This window comes from Mixophyes fleayi, chromosome 1 (genome assembly GCF_038048845.1).
Source record: "Mixophyes fleayi isolate aMixFle1 chromosome 1, aMixFle1.hap1, whole genome shotgun sequence".
Classification (NCBI taxonomy): Eukaryota; Metazoa; Chordata; class Amphibia; order Anura; family Limnodynastidae; genus Mixophyes; species Mixophyes fleayi.
Window position 1 is genome coordinate 458,172,658 of NC_134402.1, and position 24,350 is coordinate 458,197,007.

Here is a 24,350-nt window from a genome sequence, read left to right on the forward strand (position 1 = left end):
GGAGCACCCTATAGACTGGGGGACAGTCAGGTAGAACATGTCAGTAATTACCAGGGATGGGGAGCACCCCTATAGACTGGGGGACAGTCAGGTAGAACATGCCAGTGATTACCAGGGATGAGGAGCACCCCTATAGACTGGGGGATCAGTGAGGTAGAACATGCCAGTGATTACCAGGGATGAGGAGCACCCTATAGACTGGGGGACAGTCAGGTAGAACATGTCAGTGATTACCAGGGATGGGCAGCACCCCTATAGACTGGGGGACAGTCAGGTAGAACATGCCAGTGATTACCAGGGATGAGGAGCACCCCTATAGACTGGGGGACAGTCAGGTAGAACATGCCAGTGATTACCAGGGATGAGGAACACCCTATAGACTGGGGATCAGTGAGGTAGAACATGTCAGTGATTACCAGGGATGGGCAGCACCCCTATAGACTGGGGGACAGTCAGGTAGAACATGCCAGTGATTACCAGGGATGAGGAGCACCCCTATAGACTGGGGGATCAGTGAGGTAGAACATGCCAGTGATTACCAGGGATGAGGAGCACCCTATAGACTGGGGGACAGTCAGGTAGAACATGTCAGTAATTACCAGGGATGGGGAGCACCCCTATAGACTGGGGGACAGTCAGGTAGAACATGCCAGTGATTACCAGGGATGAGGAGCACCCCTATAGACTGGGGGACAGTCAGGTAGAACATGCCAGTGATTACCAGGGATGAGGAGCACCCTATAGACTGGGGGACAGTCAGGTAGAACATGCCAGTGATTACCAGGGATGGGCAGCACCCCTATAGACTGGGGGACAGTCAGGTAGAACATGCCAGTGATTACCAGGGATGAGGAGCACCCCTATAGACTGGGGGACAGTCAGGTAGAACATGTCAGTAATTACCAGGGATGGGCAGCACCCCTATAGACTGGGGGACAGTCAGGTAGAACATGTCAGTGATTACCAAGGATGGGGAGCACCCCTATAGACTGGGGGACAGTCAGGTAGAACATGTCAGTAATTACCAGGGATGGGGAGCACCCCTATAGACTGGGGGACAGTCAGGTAGAACATGCCAGTGATTACCAGGGATGAGGAGCACCCCTATAGACTGGGGGACAGTCAGGTAGAACATGTCAGTAATTACCAGGGATGGGCAGCACCCCTATAGACTGGGGGACAGTCAGGTAGAACATGCCAGTGATTACCAGGGATGAGGAACACCCTATAGACTGGGGGACAGTCAGGTAGAACATGCCAGTGATTACCAGGGATGAGGAGCACCCCTATAGACTGGATGAGGGTGATGTGTAGATGTGCCAGGGGTGAGGGGAAACCACAGGTCTATTAAAGGACAATTCATACCTTTCAGCATTACAACCCCCTCCCCCCAATGTCAGCCCATTACCGCAGATTGATATATGATACCTGGAGTCTGACCAGGAGCGGTCACACAGTAATACAAGTCATGTACTCACCTTCCGTGACTCCCATCCTCGCCCTCTGTCTCCGAGCCTCATCCGAGTCCTTATGTAACATGTTCCCATCCATGGAGAAGTGCACAGCCAGCTGGTCCACAATATTGATGGGTTTGTAAGATCGCTCCTATACAAAGTCACATATCCAGAGTGAGGAGAACGAAGAATGATCCAAACACAGCGCTCCTGCCCCCAAACCGTCAGACTCTATGGGAAGACATGACAGGTCCCCAGGCCAAGCTACAGAGCTCACACTCCACTAATCTACTGCCACTCACCGAGTCTTGGTGCTTTGCCACTCAGGCATAAAGAAGATCTCCTGGATTACCAGCCATCATTATCAAGCTATATGTTGGACCATATCTAGAGCCCCCCATACAATTATTATCTCCCTCCCGCCAACCACAGCTCCGCTCTCACTGTGTAGCTGCATTGGGCAGTGTTCTGGATTATTACTGCTCACACTCAGAATAACATCTAGATATGTATATATGACACATATGTGTACTCACTTTGAAGCTGTATCTCACAATGTTCTGGGGAGCGTGAGGGTTATTTGCAGTCAGAATACGAGTAAATTCTTCTTTCAATTCCTTTCAACACAAACAAAAAATAAGATATCAGATTCAGTGGTTCCAGAACCGTTCTAGAAACCTTGTACTGTGCTCGCTTCCTGCGGAGAATACTGAATAATTCACAGAACCCATCTGCTCTGTTTATTAACAGAATAACAGTAAATGTGGGACTGCGCACAGGGGAAAGTTGCATTGTACCTATGATGGCTTTGTATTCATGCTACATAGTATAAAGTATCTTATATTCCCTGTATTTATCACCGTGTGAGGATACTGCTGGGAATGAGGAAGGGGGAGGGGGGTTGGCAGTCACAGGACACCCCCATCCTTGATCCATCATTGCAGATGCAAAACATAGAATTATTTCCATCAATCATGGCACATACTGTTATTAGTTTGAGAGAACTAATTTGCCTCTCTCTCTATAGGCAGGGTGGCACAGTGGCTAGCATTGCTGTCCCATAGTTCTGGGGTCATGCATTGTATTCTCACCAGAGCATTATCTCTGTGGCATTTACATATCCATAAAGTTAATAATAATAATAATTGGATTTAGCAGATTTATAGTACAGAGATCACTACAGATGAATACCTGGTCCCTGACAGTGTTTAATATCCAGCCTTGGTGTAGCTGAGATGAGAGCTATATAGTAATACTCACAGCCTCCGTTAATTCTAGCTGATCTGGTGGCTTAACCAGGGTCTTGGCCTGTGTCCATTCATCCGCTCCGTCCCCCATGTCCGTGGAGTCATCTTCATCCTAAGAGATGCAGAGATCAGTAATAGAGGGACAGACATGGGACTATGCAGCCAGAACAGACCGAGTGTCCTCAGCCGCTCTGGTTATGGAGGTAGATCCTGGATACCAGCAGTTACATGGATCAGCGCCTTCACTGTGAGCTCTGAGCAGCACTGTTGGTGGTTCTAGATTATGCAGAATATAGAACCACATTGCTGCATCTAGAACTCCAGCAGAACGGATGCTTTATATGTCAATGAGAAGGTGGTACCGACACTGTGAGGGTTAATTGAGTAACTATAGAATAAAGTGACAAGTACAACAGGGACCATGCTGTTTGTTTGGAAACCCAAATGAGGATCTTAGAACATTTTTTATTCCTGTAAAATCCCAGAGGAACTGGCCGGGTCACCCCATGCTGGCTGTAATAGGAGAATATTCACTATGAGGTTATATGAAGCTCCCCGAGCACATCCTCCATGGCACATGCACACATGTGTATAGCGAGTACTGAAGGGAGATGGAAGGAACAATAAATAAACCTGCACACAAACAGCTGGATATTGAACTAGTTTTCAGTCTTCTGCTGTAATTATGTATTTCAGCAGTACGTCTTATACTCTAAGTAGACATAACGCAATAGCAGTGATTATAACATCTGAATACACATTGCAGCTTACTAAGGAACCATCGGCAGAGGGTGGAGCAGGACACTGCGGCTCAATCATCCATCTTGGCGGGGTGAGCCACTTGTTTCATGGCTGCTTATAGGATGGAATAAGCGGAGAGTGAGGTGAGCTGCACTCGCCTCCTCTATATTCATTATTACTGACCCTTGGATTACTACGGAGCACCTTATTCAGCAGTGAGTTACCAACAAACTGTTTTATTGGTCTCATTTACCCTTTTCTCTGAGTAGTAATTACCCACTGAGTGTAAGTAGGAGATCTCCTCTGATCTCACAGGAGACATTAAGTGGTTGGTTCATCTGGTTTAGTTCCCCACAAACTACAGTTCTAGTCCTGTGTTTATATTATTCTGTAATGAGGATTTTACACTTATACTATGAATAAATCATGTTATAATTAGCTGGTTTCTGCCATATTCATCAGACTATATCATCAAATTTTTTACATTATTTATGCTACGTATCGCTCTCTCTGTTTGGTTTAACCTATATAAAAGCAGACGGCTGTATCCTGATCACAGGACATGCTGGTGACGTGTAATACCCATATCAATTACAGCAGGACGTGCAGTATCCCATCAATGATAGCGTATGACCACAGAAGAGTAACATTAGGTCTACACAAATCTTCTCACCCTCCTCCGGGAAACGGACTTCGTCTGTTTCAGAACATTTTGCTTTTGAGCCGGAACTGGAGCAACACTCTGGAAATACAGAACATTGGAAGACGATTAACGGAACACGCAGTCTTTCACAGCACGGACACGCGTGTTCACACATACACAGCAACACAGATTCTCAGTCACAAAGTCAGTAAAGAAACAGAAGCAGTCGGTGGCGGAACACAGGTTCATATATAGATGGAAAAGGAACACATCTTCTCTTACAGACAGTGATTCCCCAGAGGCATTAATAGAACATATTCCAGTATAGACACAGTAACAGAAGGTAAGGTGAGGTTAGTGTTATGCCAGCAGAGATAAGCGTTGTTTCCTATAGACACAGTGAAAGAAAGTAAGGTTTGCGTTACACGCAAATTGGCGTGGCAATGCAGCGCGATTCCCTAAAAGGCGCGGCAACGCAGCGCGATTCCCTAAAAGGTGCAGCAACGCAGCGCGATTCCCTAAAAGGCGCAGCAACGCAGCGCGATTCTCTAAAAGGCACAGCAACGCAGCGCGATTCCCTAAAAGGCGCAGCAACGCAGCGCGATTCTCTAAAAGGCGCGGCAACGCAGCACGATTCCCTAAAAGGCGCGGCAACGCAGCACGATTCCCTAAAAGGCGCGGCAACGCAACAGGCTTCACCACAGGTTCGGCATCAGAACGCTTATTATAGAATTGACAGCAACAGAATGTCTGTTGTCTTAGAAGAAGTAACGGAACATGTATTCTCATAATGACAATAAAGGAATACAACTTCTTGGATTGAACGTAAAAGGACACGTGCACAGAGATTCACATTAATAAAACATTTTCCATGTGTATAGATATAGTAACAGAAGGTAAGGTTAGTGTCACACCAGCAGAGATAAACATTGGACACAGATTATACACCGATCACCCATAATATTAAAACCACTGACAAGTCAAGTGAATAACATTGATTATCTCGTTACAATGGTACCTGTCAACGGATGGGATGTATTAGGCAGCAAGTGAACAGTCAGTTTTTATTGTTATTATATTATAATCATCATATATTTGTAATGCGCCACAGTGCATGAAAACAAAGGGTATGGAGGACCCTGCTCATTAGACAGCTTACAGTCTAAGTGGAAGAGGGCACAGCTGAAACAAGAGGAGCGAGTGTGGCTCAGAGTGGAGATTGGGGAAAGAAATTACAAAACAAAAAAAAACAATGGGTTTTCAGAGACGTCTAAAGATTTGAAGGCTGGGGGAAAGTCGTGGTAGGGATTTCTATAAGTGGGGAGCAGCAGGGGAGAAGTCTTGTAGGCAGGACTATTACAGAGACGAGACATGGCACAGGTCAGTGATAGATCTAAAAAGGGGGAGAAGGAGAGAATTTTGATATGGGATTTGAGATGTATGAAGGGGTGTTGTTGTTGAGGGCTTTGTAGGTAAGGTAAGTAGTTTAAATTTGGTTCTTGAGGACACAGAGAGCCAGTATAGGTATTTGCAGAGAGGTGCAGCAGCAGATGTGGAGCGGTGAGAGAGGAGGATCAGTCTTGCAGTGGCATTTAGGATGGATTGATGTGTGGATATATGGGTGTCAGGAATGCCAGATAGCAGGAGGTTGCAGTAGTCAAGACGGGAGATGATGAGAGAATGGATAAGTATTTTGGTGGCATGTTGAGTAAGAAAAGAAAGTGTGACACCAAAGCAGCGAGCTTGGGAGACTGAGGAAATTGTTGTGTTATTGGGAGATTTGAGGGCAGGTGGTGACTCCTGCAGGAGGGAAGTTAAGCTCTGTTTTGGACATGTTGAGCTTGAGGTAGCGTTGGGACATCCATGTGGAGATAGCAGAAAGACAGTTTGTTACATGAGATAGTACAGAAGGGGAGAGGTCAGGGGAAGAGATAGAAATTTGGGTGTTATCAGCGTAGAGGTGGTATTGGAGGCATAATCAGCGAATTAGTGCCCCAAGAGAAGAGGTGTACAATGAAAAACGTAAAGGACCAAGATCTGAGCTTTGTGGGACCCCAACAGATAGTGGGAGTGGAGGGGAGGATGTGCCAGAGGTAGAAACAAACACTAAAGGAGCGGTTCAATAGGTAGGAAGTGAACCAGAAAAGAACTGTGGTCAGTGGAGTGAAGGGTGTGTAGGAGAAGAGGGTGATCAACAATGTCAAAAGCAGCAGAGAGGTCCAGGAGAATGAGTACGGAGAAATGACCCTTAGACTTTGCAATAAGTAGGTCATTGATCACTTTTGTGAAGCAGTTTCAGAGGAACGTTGGGGGCGGAAGCCTGATTAAAGAGCGTCGAGAATGGAATGAGAGGAGAGAAAGTGAGATAGGCGGTTGTACACTAATCGCTCAAGTAGTTTCGGGGCAAAGCGTAGGAGAGAAATCGGGCGGAAGTTCGAGAGAGAAGCTGGATCGAGAGATGGTTTCTTTAGAATTGGTGAGATGAGTGCATGTTTAAAAGGAGGATGGAAATGTGCCAGTGGAGAGAGACAGATTGAAAAGATGAGCTAGCGGTGGGCATGCAGTGCAGGAGAGGGAGCGGAGAAGTTGGGAGGGAATAGGGTCGAGGGGCAGGTTGTAGGGTAAGATCATGAGATGAGTGCAGAAACTTTGTCTTCAGTTACTGGAGAACTGGAAAGAATGAATTACGGGTGGATTGGGGAGTGTAGGTGGAGGTGGATACAGTAGGTGGAGTGTGTGGAATTTGTCACAAGGATTTTGTTTTTGATGTAGGTGGCAAAATCATGAGCTGTGAGGGAGGAAGGGGGAGGAGGTGCAGGAGGGCAGAGAAGTGAGTTGATGGTGGCAAAGATGTGACATGGGTTAGAAGACTGGATGGATATTAGAGATTTGAAGAATGTTTGTTTGGCAACTGAAAGGGCAGTGCTGTAAGATGAAAGGATGAATTTATAGTTCGGAAATCGGGATAGGAACGAGATTTTTTCCAGTGGCGCGCTGCATTGCAGGAGCACTTTTGCATGTAGCGGGTCTGTTTGTTGTGCCATGGTTGGGATTTGGATCGTCAGAGACTGTATGTAGTAACTGGAGCATTGTCTAGGGCTGAAGTGAGTGTTTTGTTATAGAAAGAGGCAGCCTGATTAGAACAGGACAATGCAGTCATTGGAGAAAATAGCTGTTTTAGTGAAAATGAGAATCGGATTTGGTTAAGAGTATTTAGGATTTGTTGTGTACGTGTGGATTTGAGTGCAGGGGGAAGGGTATGAGGCAAGATGAGGCTGAAGAAAAGGAAGTTGTGGTCGGAGAGTGGGAAGGCTAAATCCGAGAAACTAGAGATGGAGCAGTAGCGGGAGAAGACAAGGTCAAGGGAGTGTCCATTACAGTGGGTGGGAGATGAGGTCCATTGGGAGAGAGCAAAGGAGGAAGTAAGTGAAAGAAGTTTAGTGGAAGAAAAGACAGTGGGGTTATCAGTGTTGAACTCACCTAGTATGAGAGTAGGCAGGTCACAGGATAGGAAATAAGTGAGCCAGGCCACAAAGTTGTTAAAGAATTAGGAAACTAGATTTGGGGGACAAAAAATGACATGAAGGTGGAGAGGATGAAATAGATGGGAAGTGTGGATTTGAAAGAAAGAGAATGAGTGGGAGGGTTCAGAGGATATGACAGGAGAAAGTAGAATGCCTACTCCACCACCTTGTCTGTTTCCAGGTCTGGGGGTATGGCTGAGGGACAGTACGCGTAGGAGAGCTGAAGGGGGTGAAGTGTCAGAGGAGGTGAGCCAAGTTTGGTCCAATGCCACACTATAAAAATTGCTCAGGATTGGTGTGAGGAACATGACAAAGAGATCAAGGTGTTGACTTGGCCTCCAATTCTCCAGATCTCATCCGATTGAGCATCTGTGGGATGTGCTGGAAACACAAGTCCGAGCCATGGAGGCCCCACCTCGCAACTTACAGGACTTAAAGGACCTGCTGCTAACGTGGTGCCAGATACCACACCTTCAGAGGTCTTGTGAAGTCCATGCCTTGACAGGTCAGAGCTGTTTTGGCGGCACGAGGGGGACATACACAATATTAGGCAGGTGGTTATAATGTTGTGGCTAATCAGTATATATATATATATATATCATGTACAGTTGACTCACAGTGGTTCTAGAGCGGATTGTATATGTTTATTAGTGTCCTAGTTTTCCATGTGTATCATTGTGGTTTCAAATGTGTACCAGTGAAGGTGCATTTGTATGTGCACAGTGAATGGTTAAGATTCTACATGTGTGTTCTTATTGCATCATATATTCCCCTGTAGAAAAAGCCTGGCCATAAAGTACAAAGGGACAGTAAGGGGATAGATTTCCTCGCCTAGTCATCAGTGAAGGAGTCGACCATTACCTGTTTCGCTCTGTGAGGCATGCTCTAACCAGTCACAGCAGAAGTCCCTGTTTATGATGTTCGTGATGCTTTGATACTGTCAAAATCTAAAGAGAAAGAAACTGCTTAGCATGAATTATAAAGAATAAAAGGAAAATTAGACAGACTCAAACTCATAGCAATCACAAAGTAACCATATACTGAGGAGTGCACCCTCGTTTCAACATCTGTCCCCGATCAGCATGTATTTCATTAAACAATAATGAAGTATAAGGCTGGAATAAAGCAGATACCTTCATTAGGCAATGTCACCATATTATATGAGGTAATACATATATCATACATCCATTACACACAGTATATGGGGATGACACATATATAATACATCCATTACACACAGTGTATGAGGTGATACATATATAATATATACATTACACACAGTGTATGAGGTGATACATATATAATATATACATTACACACAGTGTATGAGGTGATACATATATAATATATACATTACACACAGTGTATGAGGTGATACATATATAATATATACATTACACACAGTGTATGAGGTGATACATATATAATACATCCATTACACACAGTATATGGGGTGATACATATATAATATATACATTTCACACAATATATGGGGTGATACATATATAATATATACATTGTACACAGTATATGAGGTGATAATTATATAATATATACATTACACACAGTGTATGAGGTGATACATATATAATATATCCATTACACACAGTGTATGAGGTGATACATATATAATATTTCCATTACACACAGTGTATGAGGTGATACATATATAATATATACATTACACACAGTGTATGAGGTGATACATATATAATATATACATTGCACACAGTATATGAGGTGATACATATATAATATATACATTACACACAGTGTATGAGGTGATACATATATAATATATACATTTCACACAGTATATGAGGTGATACATATATAATATATACATTACACACAGTATATGAGGTGATACATATATAATATATACATTACACACAGTGTATGAGGTGATACATATATAATATATCCATTACACACAGTGTATGAGGCGATACATATATAATATATCCATTACACACAGTGTATGAGGTGATACATATATAATATATACATTACACACAGTGTATGAGGTGATACATATATAATATATACATTACACACAGTGTATGAGGTGATACATATATAATATATACATTGCACACAGTATATGAGGTGATACATATATAATATATACATTACACACAGTATATGAGGTGATACATATATAATATATACATTACACACAGTGTATGAGGTGATACATATATAATATATACATTACACACAGTATATGAGGTGATACATATATAATATATCCATTACACACAGTGTATGAGGTGATACATATATAATATATACATTACACACAGTATATGAGGTGATACATATATAATAATATGATATGTATGAATAGAGGTATATGTACCTGGCGCACGCGCTGACCTGTAACCGGAAGTTGACATATGGTTGCTAGGATACAGGGAGCTCGCGGTTGTCAGTTGCTCTGTGCGCGTAACTGAGGGACGGGGTGTGCCCTGTGAGCGCAAGTCACGTGCTGAGATATGAGAGACACCATTGGTCAGAAATCGGTTACCCTGGTGACCGCGTCAATGGGCGGATTTGTGACCAAGACTTTGTAGATCCAGGAATGTATATACCTAGATGTGATATATACAGTGACATGACTATATCCCATATCTATATGTGATATATACAGTGACATGACTATATCCCCTATCTATATGTGATATATACAGTCACATGACTATATCCCCTATCTATATGTGATATATACAGTCACATGACTATATCCCCTATCTATATGTGATATATACAGTGACATGACTATATCCCCTATCTATATGTGATATATACAGTGACATGACTATATCCCCTATCTATATGTGATATATACAGTCACATGACTCCATCCCCTATCTATATGTGATATAAACAGTCACATGACTATATCCCCTATCTATATGTGATATATACAGTCACATGACTATATCCCCTATCTATATGTGATATATACAGTCACATGACTCCATCCCCCATCTATATGTGATATATACAGTCATATGACTCCATCCCCTATCTATATGTGATATATACAGTGACATGACTATATCCCCTATCTATATGTGATATAAACAGTCACATGACTATATCCCCTATCTATATGTGATATATACAGTGACATGACTATATCCCCTATCTATATGTGATATATACAGTCACATGACTCCATCCCCTATCTATATGTGATATAAACAGTCACATGACTATATCCCCTATCTATATGTGATATATACAGTGACATGACTATATCCCCTATCTATATGTGATATATACAGTCACATGACTCCATCCCCTATCTATATGTGATATAAACAGTCACATGACTATATCCCCTATCTATATGTGATATATCATCATCATCATCATCATCATCATTTATTTATATAGCGCCACTAATTCCGCAGCGCTGTACAGAGAACTCATTCACATCAGTCCCTGCCCCATTGGAGCTTACAGTCTAAATTCCCTAATATATACACACACTCACACAAAGACAGACAGAGAGGGAGACAGACCCATCCCCTATCTATATGTGATATAAACAGTCACATGACTATATCCCCTATCTATATGTGATATATACAGTCACATGACTATATCCCCTATCTATATGTGATATATACAGTCACATGACTCCATCCCCTATCTATATGTGATATATACAGTCATATGACTCCATCCCCCATCTATATGTGATATATACAGTCACATGACTATATCCCCTATCTATATGTGATATATACAGTCACATGACTCCATCCCCTATCTATATGTGATATATACAGTGACATGACTATATCCCCTATCTATATGTGATATATACAGTCACATGACTCCATCCCCTATCTATATGTGATATAAACAGTCACATGACTATATCCCCTATCTATATGTGATATAAACAGTGACATGACTATATCCCCTATCTATATGTGATATATACAGTCATATGACTCCATCCCCCATCTATATGTGATATATACAGTCACATGACTATATCCCCTATCTATATGTGATATATACAGTGACATGACTATATCCCCTATCTATATGTGATATATACAGTCACATGACTCCATCCCCTATCTGTATGTGATATATACAGTGACATGACTATATCCCCTATCTATATGTGATATATACAGTCACATGACTCCATCCCCTATCTATATGTGATATATACAGTCACATGACTATATCCCCTATCTATATGTGATATATACAGTCACATGACTCCATCCCCTATCTGTATGTGATATATACAGTGACATGACTATATCCCCTATCTATATGTGATATATACAGTCATATGACTCCATCCCCTATCTATATGTAATATATACAGTCACATGACTATATCCCATATCTATATGTGATATATACAGTGACATGCCCTGCATATCTATAGGGAGGGGGGGAACTGCCCTGCATATCTATAGGGAGGGGGGGAACTGCCCTGCATATCTATAGGGAGGGGGGGGGGAACTGCCCTGCATATCTATAGGGAGGGGGGGAACTGCCCTGCATATCTATAGGGAGGGGGGGGAACTGCCCTGCATATCCTCCCCCCGTCACATCAAAACTCCCCCAGTCACATATATCAGCCCCCCTCCTCTGCCCTCCTTCATACATGTCGACCTCTCTCCCTCCCTATAGATTTTCATGGCAGCCCCCCCCCCTCCCACCCTATAGATTTATATGACAGTCCCCCTCTCCCTCCCTATAGATATGCAGGGTAGTCCCCCCCCCCTCCCTATAGATATGCAGTGTAGTTCCCCCCCTCACTATAGATATGCAGGGTAGTTCCCCCCTCCCTATAGATATGCAGTGTAGTTCCCCCCCCTCCCTATAGATATGCAGGGCAGTTCCTCCCCCCTGCGTATAGATATGCAGGGCAGTTCCCCCCCCCCCCTCCCTATAGATATGCAGGGCAGTTCCCCCCCCTCCCTATAGATATGCAGGGCAGTTCCCCCCCCCTCTCACTATAGATATGCAGGGCAGTTCCCCCCCTCCCTATAGATATGCAGGGCAGTTCCCCCCCCTCCCTATAGATATGCAGGGCAGTTCCCCCCCTCCCTATAGATATGCAGGGCAGTTCCCTCCCTATAGATATGCAGGGCAGTTCCCCCCCCCCCTCCCTATAGATATGCAGGGCAGTTCCCCCCCCCTCCCTATAGATATGCAGGGCAGTTCCCCCCCCTCCCTATAGATATGCAGGGCAGTTCCCCCCCCCACCTCCCTATAGATATGCAGGGCAGTTACCCCCCCCCCCTCCCTATAGATATGCAGGGCAGTTCCCCCCCCCTCCCTATAGATATGCAGGGCAGTTCCCCCCCCCTCCCTATAGATATACAGGGCAGTTCCCCCCCCCCCTCCCTATAGATATGCAGGGCAGTTCCCCCCCCTCCCTATAGATATGCAGGGCAGTTCCCCCCCTCCCTATAGATATGCAGGGCAGTTCCCCCCCCCCTCCCTATAGATATGCAGGGCAGTTCCCCCCCCCCCCTCCCTATAGATATGCAGGGCAGTTCCCCCCCCTCCCTATAGATATGCAGGGCAGTTCCCTCCCTATAGATATGCAGGGCAGTTCCCCCCCCCCTCCCTATAGATATGCAGGATGCAGGGCAGTTCCCCCCCCTCCCTATAGATATGCAGGGCAGTTCCCCCCCCTCCCTATAGATATGCAGGGCAGTTCCCCCCCCCCTCCCTATAGATATGCAGGGCAGTTCCCCCCCCCCCTCCCTATAGATATGCAGGGCAGTTCCCCCCCCCTCCCTATAGATATGCAGGGCAGTTCCCCCCCATCCCTATAGATATGCAGGGCAGTTCCCCCCCCCTCCCTATAGATATGCAGGGCAGTCCCCCCCCTCCCTATAGATATGCAGGGCAGTTCCCCCCCCCTCCCTATAGATATGCAGGGCAGTTCCCCCTCCCTATAGATATGCAGGGCAGTTCCCCCCCCCCCCTCCCTATAGATATGCAGGGCAGTTCCCCCTCCCAATAGATATGCAGGGCAGTTCCCCCCCCCTCCCTATAGATATGCAGGGCAGTTCCCCCCCCTCCCTATAGATATGCAGGGCAGTTCCCCCCCCCCTCCCTATAGATATGCAGGGCAGTTCCCCCCCACCCCCCCTCCCTATAGATATGCAGGGCAGTTCCCCCCTTCACTTACCTGTAGTTGTGCCAGCGTCGCTCCTCTCCTCAGATCAGCAGATAGGAAGTGAAGACAGGCAGCCTGGCGATTGGCTGTGTGTTGCTAACCACTGACCACCAAAGCTTTTGATCGTCGAGCCCTCCACCCCCCCGCGGCGTACCCCCCCCCCCCCGCGCGGCGACCCTCCCTCCCCCACCCCGAAAAAAAAAATGAATGAAGAAAAAAAGAAAAAGAATGAAAAAAATAAATAAATACCAGCAGCGCCGCGCCCCCCGGGACCCAGCGCCCCCAGGCTGCAGCCTGGTCAGCCTAGTGGTTGATCAGGCCCTGTCTATCTATATGTGATATATACAGTCACATGACTCCATCGCCTATCTATATGTAATATATACAGTGACATGACTCCATCCCCTATCTATATGTGATATATACAGTCACATGACTCCATCCCCTATCTATATGTAATATATACAGTGACATGACTCCATCCCCTATCTATATGTGATATATACAGTGACATGACTCCATCCCCTATCTATATGTGATATATACAGTCACATGACTCCATCCCCTATCTGTATGTGATATATACAGTCACATGACTATATCCCATATCTATATGTGATATATACAGTTATATGACTCCATCCCCTATCTAATGTGATATATCCAGTGACATGACTATATCCCCATCTATATGTGATATATACAGTCATATGACTATATCCCCTATCTATATGTGATATATACAGTCACATGACTCCATCCCCTATCTATATGTGATATATACAGTCATATGACTCCATCCCCTATCTATATGTGATATATACAGTGACATGACTCCATCCCCTATCTATATGTGGTATATACAGTCACATGACTCCATCCCCTATCTGTATGTGATATATACAGTCATATGACTCCATCCCCTATCTATATGTGATATATCCAGTGACATGACTCCATCCCCTATCTATATGTGGTATATACAGTCACATGACTCCATCCCCTATCTGTATGTGATATATAAGGTCACATGACTCCATCTCCTATCTATATGTAATATATACAGTGACATGAATCCATCCTCTATCTATATGTGATATATACAGTCACATGACTTCATCCCCATCTTTTGGGTTCTAATGTGGTTTTTTCCAAAACACCTCCCTCAAGGTTTTGGGTTTTGGGTTCTGATTCTTTTTTTTAAAAGCATAAAAACTGCTAAAATCCAGATTTATTTTTTTTTCCACTCCTACGCTATTATTAACCTCAATAACATTAATTTCCACTCATTTCCAGTCTATTCTGAACACCTCACACCTCACAATATTGTTTTTAGGCCAAAAGGTTGCACCGAGGTAGCTGGATGACTAAGCTAAGTGACACAAGTCGGCGGCACAAACACGTGGCCCATCTAGGAGTGGCACTGTAGTGGCAGACAGGACGGCAGTTTGAAAAACTAGGCCCCAAAGAGCACATAATGCCAAAAAAAGATGTGCAAAATGGAATTGTCCTTGGGCCCTCCCACCCACCCTTATGTTGGGGAAATAGGACATGCGCACTTTAACAAACCAATCATTTCAGCAACAGGGCCTACAAAACTGTGGCTGAAATGATTGGTTCGTTTGGACCCCCACAAAACGAGCTGGCAAAGAAAAAAAAGAGGTGCAAGATGGAATTGTCCTTGGGCCCTCCCACCCACCCTTATGTTGTGGAAAAAGGACATGCACACTTTAACAAACCAATCATTTCAGCGACAGGGCCTACCAAACTTCTGTGGCTGAAATGATTGGTTTGTTCTGGGCCCCCACACAAAAAAAAGCAGTTCATCTTTCCCTGTACAAAGTAAACTGGCTCTACTGAGGCATGATGTCGTCCTCATCCTCATCCTCTGATTCCTCACCCCCTTCAGTGTGTACTTCCTCATCCTCACACATCCTGGGTATCGCCTGCCTAGTGAAGTGGAATCTAGACGGGATTTGGTACCGGGGACACAATACCTCCATCAACCGTCTAAATCCCACTCCACTGATGGCGGACACCGGACGCACGTCTAACACCAACATAGCTGTCAAGGCCGCAGTTATCCGCTTTGCCATAGGATGACTGCTGTCGTACTTCGTCCTCATGGCAAACGCCTGTTGTACGGTCAATTGCTTAGTGAAAGACGTAGCGTTTTACGACTTCCCCTCTGGGAAGATGACCGACTCTCAGCAGCAACAGCAGCAGTGGCAGTAGTAGGCGTAGCGCTCCAGGATCCCCTGGAAGAATCCCGGATTGAAGAGGACTCAGTCATGCCGGTGACATGGCCTGCAGGACTACCTCCGATCCGGATCGAGGAGGAAATTGACGAGGAGGGTGTTGCTGGTGTGGATACAACAGGACCAAGGGATTTAGGTGTCCCTGGACTGCTGACGGTCCTAGCCACAGTTCCTGAACTAAACAAAGAATTATGAAGGGTCTTCAGGTGACGTATAAGGGAGGATGTCCCTAGGTGGCCAAGATCCTTACCCCTGCTTATTGCAGCTTTACATAAGCTACATATAGCAATACATTTGTTGTCCGGATTGGGATAGAAATAGTTCCAGACCGAAGAGGTGGATTTATTGGTCTTCTGCCCAGACATGACGATGGGCTTTTTCATCCCATGGACAACAACTGTTTCCCCACTGGTGCCTCATTTAAGCAAACCACATCAGCATCCTCCTCGTCAACTTCCTCCTCAGCGCCAGCTACCAGTCAAGTATCCTCCTCCTGGTATACAACATTGACACCTTCATTATCAAAATCTGGAACTGCACTGTGGGTGATCCTTCCAACATATGCAGAGGGCGTGCTGCAAATGGTGGAAGGAGCCACCTCTTCCCGTACAGTGATGGAAGGTCAGGCATCGCAACCACACCACACCCTTGGACTCTCCTTGGGGATTTGTGATGCCATGTCTTTAGAAAGCAGAGTTGTTTGCTGTGTTTTGATGACAGCTTAACTCTCTTAAACTTTCTAGAGGGGGGGGGGAGGAGGAGGGCTTAGATCGTTGTGTGAAGCTGAACCACTAGTCATGAACACGGGCCAGGGCCTAAGCCGTTCCTTGCCACTCCGTGTCGTAGATGGCATATTGGCAAGTTTACGTATCTCCTCACATGATTTTAATTTCTTTTTTTTGATCATTTTAGTGAACTTTGGCTTTTTGGATTTTACATGCCCTCTACTATGACATTGGGCATCGGCCTTGGCAGACGACGTTGATGGCATTTCATCGACTATGTCATGACTAGTGGCAGCAGCTTCAGCATTAGGAGGAAGTGGTTCTTGATCTTTCCATATGTGATATATACAGTCACATGACTCCACCCCCTATCTGTATGTGATATATACATTGACATGACTCCATCCTCTATCTGTATGTGATATGTATAGTGACATGACTCCATACCTTATCTGTATGTGATATATACAGTCACATGGCTCCATCCCCTATCTGTATGTGATATATATAGTCACATGACTCCATCCCTATCTATATGTAATATATCCAGTCACATGACTCTATCCCCTAACTATATGTGATATATACAGTCACATGACTCCATCCCCTATCTGTATGTGATATATACAGTGACATGACTCCATCCCCTATCTATATATGATATATACAGTCACATGACTCCATCCCCTATCTATATGTGATATATACAGTCACATAACTCCATCCCCTATCTGTATGTGATATATACAGTGACATGACTCCATCCTCTATCTGTATGTGATATGTACAGTGACATGACTCCATACCTTATCTGTATGTGATATATACAGTCATATGACTCCATCCCCTATCTGTATGTGATATATACAGTCACCTGACTCCATCTCCTATCTATATGAGATATATACAGTGACATGACTCCATCCCCTATCTATATGTGATATATATAGTCACATGACTCCATCCCCTATCTATATGTGATATATCCAGTGACATGACTCCATCCTCTATCTGTGTGTGATATATATAGTCACATGACTCCATCCCTATCTATATGTAATATATCCAGTCACATGACGCTATCCCCTAACTATATGTGATATATACAGTCACATGACTCCATCCCCTATCTATATGTGATATATACAGTCTCATGACTCCATCCCCTATCTATATGTGATATATACAGTCACATAACTCCATCCCCTATCTGTATGTGATATATACAGTGACATGACTCCATATCCTATCTGTATGTGATATATACAGTCACATGACTCCATCCCCTATCTATATGTGATATATACAGTCACATGACTCCATCCCCATCTATATGTGATATATACAGTGACATGACTCCATCCCCTATCTATATGTGATATATACAGTGACATGACTCCATCCCCTATCTATATGTGATATATAGTCACATGACTCCTTCCCCTATCTATATGTGTTATATACAGTGACATGACTCCATCCCCTATCTATATGTGATGTCTAGTCACATGACTCCATCCCCATCTATATGTGTAACAGATACTGGATTACTACTACTAATCTTGATTAGCGCTGGCTTACCTGAGGTGCAGAGTCTAACGATCTCCCCGGTATTGACCTAGAACCGCTGCAAGGCAGGGTGGGCTTCGCTGCCAGGAGTCACAGGTCGCAGTCCTCAGGTTCGCCCCAAGATGCAGTGCAGTGGAGTGGAGCGGAAGATGCGGAGTCAGTCAAGCCGGGTCGGTACACAGGAATGGGGCAGGCAGAATCAGGAGGCAACTCGGAGTCAATCAAGTCGGCGTCGGTACACGGGTCACAAGAATAGAGGGATGGTCAGCAAGCTGGGTCGGTACACAGGGGTTGGAGAGCCAGGATAGTCTAACAGGCAGAGATCAGCACACAGGAAGACACAGGAGACTGGAAGACACAGCAATCCACGAAGCACAGGAGCCCGGAACAGGTAAGTGTCAGAGTGAGGTTTTTATACTGACAGTGATTCAAAATCCCCGCCTCTGGGTTGCGGTCATGTGACCGCCGAACCCGGAAGTGCGGCATCCGGATGGAGCAGGTAAGTTCGTAACAGTACCCCCTGCCCTAAAGGTGGACTCCGGACACCTAACAGGGCTGTATGGGAAATTTTTTATGGAATAGTTTGAGTGGACGGGGAGCGTGCAGATCAGTAGCTTTTACCCAGGAGCGCCATAACCCTTCCAATCCATCAAGAACTGTATGGAACCTTGAACTTTGTGGGAATCCAGAATAGTCTTAATCTCATATTCCACTTGATCCTGGTCCACAATAGGAGGAGGAACTCTTGATGGAATGGAGAATTTGTTGGTTACCATTGGTTTTAACAAGGAGACATGAAAGACATTTGGTATACGTAGGGAAGTAGGCAGACTCAATCTGAAAGCTACCGGGTTGATGACCTCAGAAAGAGCGAACGGGCCAATGAACTTGGGAGCAAATTTCTTACTGTGAACCTTTAAACGAATGTTTTGAGTGGATAGCCATACCCTGTCACCGATAGAAAAGCTTGGTCTTACTCTCCTCCTCTTATCGTAAGATCTCTTGGAACAAATGGTTGCGCTCTTTAAATTCCTCTTGGTTTGTTCCCAAATAGAAGAGAAGTTACGAAACAATGAGTCCACTGCCGGAACTTCGGAAGGTGTAATTTGTGAGAAAGTGGGTAGTCTAGGATGGCAGCCATAAAGAACAAAAAAGGGGGAGTTAGAGATGGCCTCATGAAAATGATTGTTATGGGCGAACGCGACCCACGGGAGAAGATCCACCCAGTTATCTTGATTACTTGAGATAAATATTCTTAAGAATTTTTCTAATTCTTGGTTGGTTCTCTCCGTAGACCCATTGGACTGGGGATTATATGCGGAGGAAAAATAAAGCTTAATTCCGGACTTACTGCAAAAGGACCTCCAAAATGTTGATATGAACTGTGATCCATGATCGGAAACAATATGTAGAGGACAACCATGGAGGCGAAATATTTCTTTAATAAAAATATCGGCTAAGGAGGAGGAAGATGGAAGACCTTTAAGGGCAATAAAGTGGGCTGTTTTAGAGAAGCGATCCGTGACCACTAGCACCACAGTACAGGATTTGGAAGGTGGAAGGTCTGTGATAAAGTCCATCGAGATCTGTGACCACAGGTATTCAGGAATGGGTAATGGGAGCAAACATCCATAAGGTCTTTTCCTAGAGGTCTTGTGTTGAGCACATTTGGAACAAGCAGAAACAAATTTCTTCACATCCTCCAGTAAAGAAGGCCACCAATAACTTCGGGACAACAAGTCCCAGGATTTGCGGATGCCAGCATGCCCAGAGAAGAGAGAGCGATGAGCCCAGCTGAGAAGTTGAGTGCACAGACGTGGCAAGATGAATGTTTTGCCCGGAGGGCAACCCTTGTTCAGGTGTGTAGTTGCCAAAACTCGACAGGGGTCTACAATGAATTTATTGTCCTCCAAAGGTTCCATATCAGCTGGAACAAAAGAGCGAGATAAGGCGCCTGCCTTCGTATTCTTGGATCCAGAGTAAAAAGCGTGAGAAGACCAAGGACCACCTTGCTTGCCGAGGGTTTAGACAACGGGCAGTACGTAAGTAAAGCATATTCTTGTGATCGGTATATATGGTGATTGAAAATTGTGCCCCTTCTAGTAGATGTCTCCATTCGGAGAGAGCCAACTTGATGGCCAGGAGCTCTTTGTCGCCAATCCCATAATTCCTTTCAGCAGGTAACAAGCGACGGGAAAGGAATCCGCAAGGATGAAGTTTGCCAGAAGGGCTCCGTTGTGAAAGTACGGCTCCAGTACCAACGGAAGACGCATCTACCTCCAGGATAAAAGGACGTGAACAATCAGGCTGTTGAAGAATGGGTGCAGATGAGAAGAGAGACTTTAATGATATAAAGGCCTGGATAGCCTCAGTGGACCATATGCTAGCATCAGCAGATTTACGGGTCAATGCAGTGATGGGAGCCACAAGAGAGGAATAACCTTTGATGAACTGCCGATAGTAATTGGAGAATCCTAGGAAGCGTTGGGTAGACTTAAGACCAGAAGGTTGAGGCCAGTCAAGTATGGCTTTCAATTTGGTGGGATCCGTCTGCAGACCGGTGCCAGAAATAATATAACCCAGAAAGGAATTTGTCTCTGCTCGAAGGTGCATTTCTCTAATTTGCAAAATAGACGATTTTCCCGGATACGAGAGAGAACCTCCAGTACATGACTGCGATGAGATACTAGACCTTGAGAAAAGATGAGGATGTCGTCCAAGTAGATGACTACGGATTGATACAGGAGATCTTGAAATAGCTCATTCATAAAGCCCTGAAAGATAGCCGGGGCATTGCATAACCCGAAGGGTATGACCAGGTACTCAAAGTGGCCGTCTCGGGTGTTGAACGCTGTTTTCCATTCATCCCCCTTGTGAGGAAACGGGGCGCTACTGGACTGAGAACTATGTAATCATCACCCGTTTCTCACGGTTTATTGTACTTTTTAATCCTTGGCCCAGTCTAAGTATATACACCAGAGCATTGGTGTATTATGTGTATTAATATTTCATGTTATTGGATACATTTTGCCCATACTATTACCTGTGATATTGTATGTAGTATAAATATAAACAATATTGCCATACTGTGTGAAAATATCAGAACAACAGCAGTCATTTTGCTTGTGCTAGCTAATGTAATTACCATTTGTCTCAAATGTGTATTGTATGGGGTGCAGCTGAGATGAGGTTTGTAATCAGAACAATGTCTGAGTTAACTAGCTGGCAGCCCATGTTAATTAGCTAGGTCAACAGATAACCTGAGAGGTAATGAGGTTAGAACTTCTGCTCATATGCAATGTGCCTCCACAGTAATATATTGGTTGAAATAGCATGGGGAAATGTATCAATATGTGTAAATATAAATGTAATTGTATCAAAAGGTATCACAGACTTATATTGTGTAACCCTGCTGATATAATGTGTCAAAAGTCTTATTGTTACATGTAAGCGTGCAGTGTCATTCCTTGATGTACTATTGTAACCCCATGTGTAGTGTATCCAGCCAAAACAGCTAATTGAGTCAAGCCATTCTATTGTCTAATCAAGGTAACAGGGACAGTATGTCTAGCAGCTAAATTATTGACTGGGAGGCCCCTTCTGTAAAGGGGAGGTTTGAGACATTTGACCCTACTTCCTGGGTACAGAGAAAATAATATAGGGGAGGAGAATGCGAGGAGAGCGAGGCTAGTTTGGAGGATCCTGGTGTAGAAGACATCAGTGAAAAGGACTCTGGGCCAGGCATTGTGGTGCCGCTGGAGGGAACCCTACCAGGACAGGGTTGGTGTGAGCTAGTAACCCAGGCTAGGAGACACCATAACTGTTTTGCTAACGGTAGTGGTAATATTGCTGGAAGATACATGCTACCATTTACCCTGTAACTTGTGAACGTCTTGTGGTGTTGTGCTGTCATAATAAAGTCTTATTTTGGATATATCCTGGTCTACCCGAGTGAGTTGAATCCCACAGAGGGTAACTTCCATCCCAGCTAAGGGTGGTATCCTCACATCCCTCCTTAATGCGTATGAGGTTATACGCTCCTCTGAGATCAAGTTTAGAGAAGATTGTGGCACCCTTAATACGGTAAAACAATTCAGAAATCAATGGCAGAGGATACCGATTTTTAATGGTTATACCATTCAGGCCTCTGTAATCTATGCAAGGGCGAAGACACCCATCTTTCTTTTTTATGAAGAAGAAGCCAGCCCCAGCTGGGGAGGCAGACTTGCGAATGAAGCCCCTTTTTAGATTTTCTTGGACGTACTCCTCCATAGCCTTAGACTCCGGAAGGGAAAGGGGGTAAACAGGGCCCCTGGGAATAGGTTTACCAGGTATAAGGTCAATGCCACAATCCCAGATTCTGTGAGGAGGGAGTCTTGTGGCCTCTTGTTGACAAAAAACATCAGAGAAGGTTTGGTATGGTTCAGGCAAAAGAGTCACTGGAAATTTTTGGGAATTTCTGGGAATATCTGGAGGGACCACTTTCTGAAGACAGTGAGAGAAGCAGAACTGTCCCCAGGACAATATGTGACCTGATTTCCAGTCTAGGGTGGGAGAATGGAGACGAAGCCATGGAAGTCCTAGGATGACTGGGTTGGTAGATTTCTGAATTACTAGAAAGGAGATCTTCTCCCGATGAAGCGCTCCGATCTGGAGAAGGAGGGGAATAGTGCGTACCAGGATGGACCCCTCAGGAATTCTTCCCCCATCAATGGCCAGCAGTGAGATGGGTTGTTCCAAGGCTTGTGTGGGAATAGAGAATATTTTAACTACTGCGGCAGAGATGAAATTTCCTGCGGCTCCGGAATCAAGAAGTGCAGACTGCAGGAAAGGTTTCTGTCCTAACTGAAGGGAAATAGGGATAGTCAGGCAATCATTACTACAAGGAACTGACTGACACTGAGAGAAGAGGCCCAACGATACAGCTCCCAAACTCGTTAGGCCCTGTCGTTTTCTGGACGTTTGGGACAAGAACTCAGAACATGGCCACTCTCTCCACAAACCAAGCACAACTTGTTTTCCGAAATCTCCTCTCCCTTTCTTTGGCCGACAGGCGGGTCCTCTCCAGTTGCATAGGTTCTTCGGGAGGAAGAACAGGGGTTTGGAAGTTGGGGGCCAAGCGAATCATACTGCGCCAAGATTGTTCTCTCTCGGAATTACGTTCCTTAAAACGCAAATCAACCTTGACACAGAGGGAGATGATATCGTCCAGAGACGTAGGGAGTTCCTGAGATACCAGCTCGTCTTTGATCCGATCTGAAAGGCCCTGCCAGAACTTAGTTACTAGAGCCTCGTCGTTCCAGCGAAGTTCAGAGGCCATTGTTCTGAAGTGGACCGCATACTGTCCCACAGACTGGTTTCCTTGGCGAAGACGTAATAAGCCGGTAGCGGCATTAGATACCCTTCCTAACCACTCAATATTAGATCCCAAATGTGTTTCTCTGGCCGCTTCATCCACTAAGGTGCTACCATTTGGGAGAACTCTCGTGCCTCCATCCCTTAGGAAAAGAATCCTGTCGTGGTTTCATTCTTCACGTTTTTCTGGACATGCTGGTGAACGCAAGACTTTCGAAATTCTTTCTCGTAGTTACTGGTGGCCTTCCATGAGGAAAGATGTCAAAGATTTTGTGGCTGCCTGCGAATTGTGTTCCCAGTTCAAGACCTCCTGCAGAACACCGGCGGGTCTACTTCAACCACTACCCATTCCTTCCAAGCCTTGGACCCATATTAGTATGGACTTTGTTACTGATCTTCCTCCTAGTAAAAAGTGTAATACAATTTGGGTAGTGGTAGATAGATTTTCGAAGATGGCACATTTTGTTCCTTTGACCGGTTTACCTTCTTCATCTACCCTGGCTGATTATTTCATTAAAGAGATTTTCCATATTCATGGATGTCCTTCAGAGATCGTTTCAGATAGAGGGGTGCAGTTCGTTTCCAGATTCTGGCAAGCCCTTTGTAAGACCTTGGGTATTCGATTATCTTGAGACTTTCATAAGGATGTTTTCTTC

The 24,350-nt window shown here is 44.7% G+C and overlaps 1 protein-coding gene across 4 annotated transcripts in view; it reads right to left on the minus strand.

Annotated features, from left to right (window-relative positions):
- Nucleotides 1–10,060, minus strand: part of DNAI1 (dynein axonemal intermediate chain 1) — a 149,934-nt gene extending 139,874 nt beyond the window's left edge. For 2 of the 4 annotated variants that reach the window (XR_012679256.1, XM_075187178.1), the window contains exons 1-6: nt 9,972–10,060; nt 8,471–8,556; nt 4,116–4,184; nt 2,715–2,813; nt 1,991–2,071; nt 1,479–1,605 (exon numbers count right to left, since the gene is read on the minus strand). Coding sequence is in view for 3 of the 4 variants with exons in the window: in XM_075187178.1 (XP_075043279.1) it covers nt 1,479–1,605; nt 1,991–2,071; nt 2,715–2,813; nt 4,116–4,184; nt 8,471–8,491 (397 nt within the window). In the remaining variant the exon portion in view is untranslated. Of the gene's footprint in view, nt 1–1,478; nt 1,606–1,990; nt 2,072–2,714; nt 2,814–4,115; nt 4,185–8,470; nt 8,557–8,650; nt 8,725–9,971 lie in introns of those variants that run through there. The other 2 variants (XM_075187196.1, XM_075187188.1) reach the window with 2 other exon arrangements.
- Nucleotides 10,061–24,350: the final 14,290 nt, after the last annotated feature.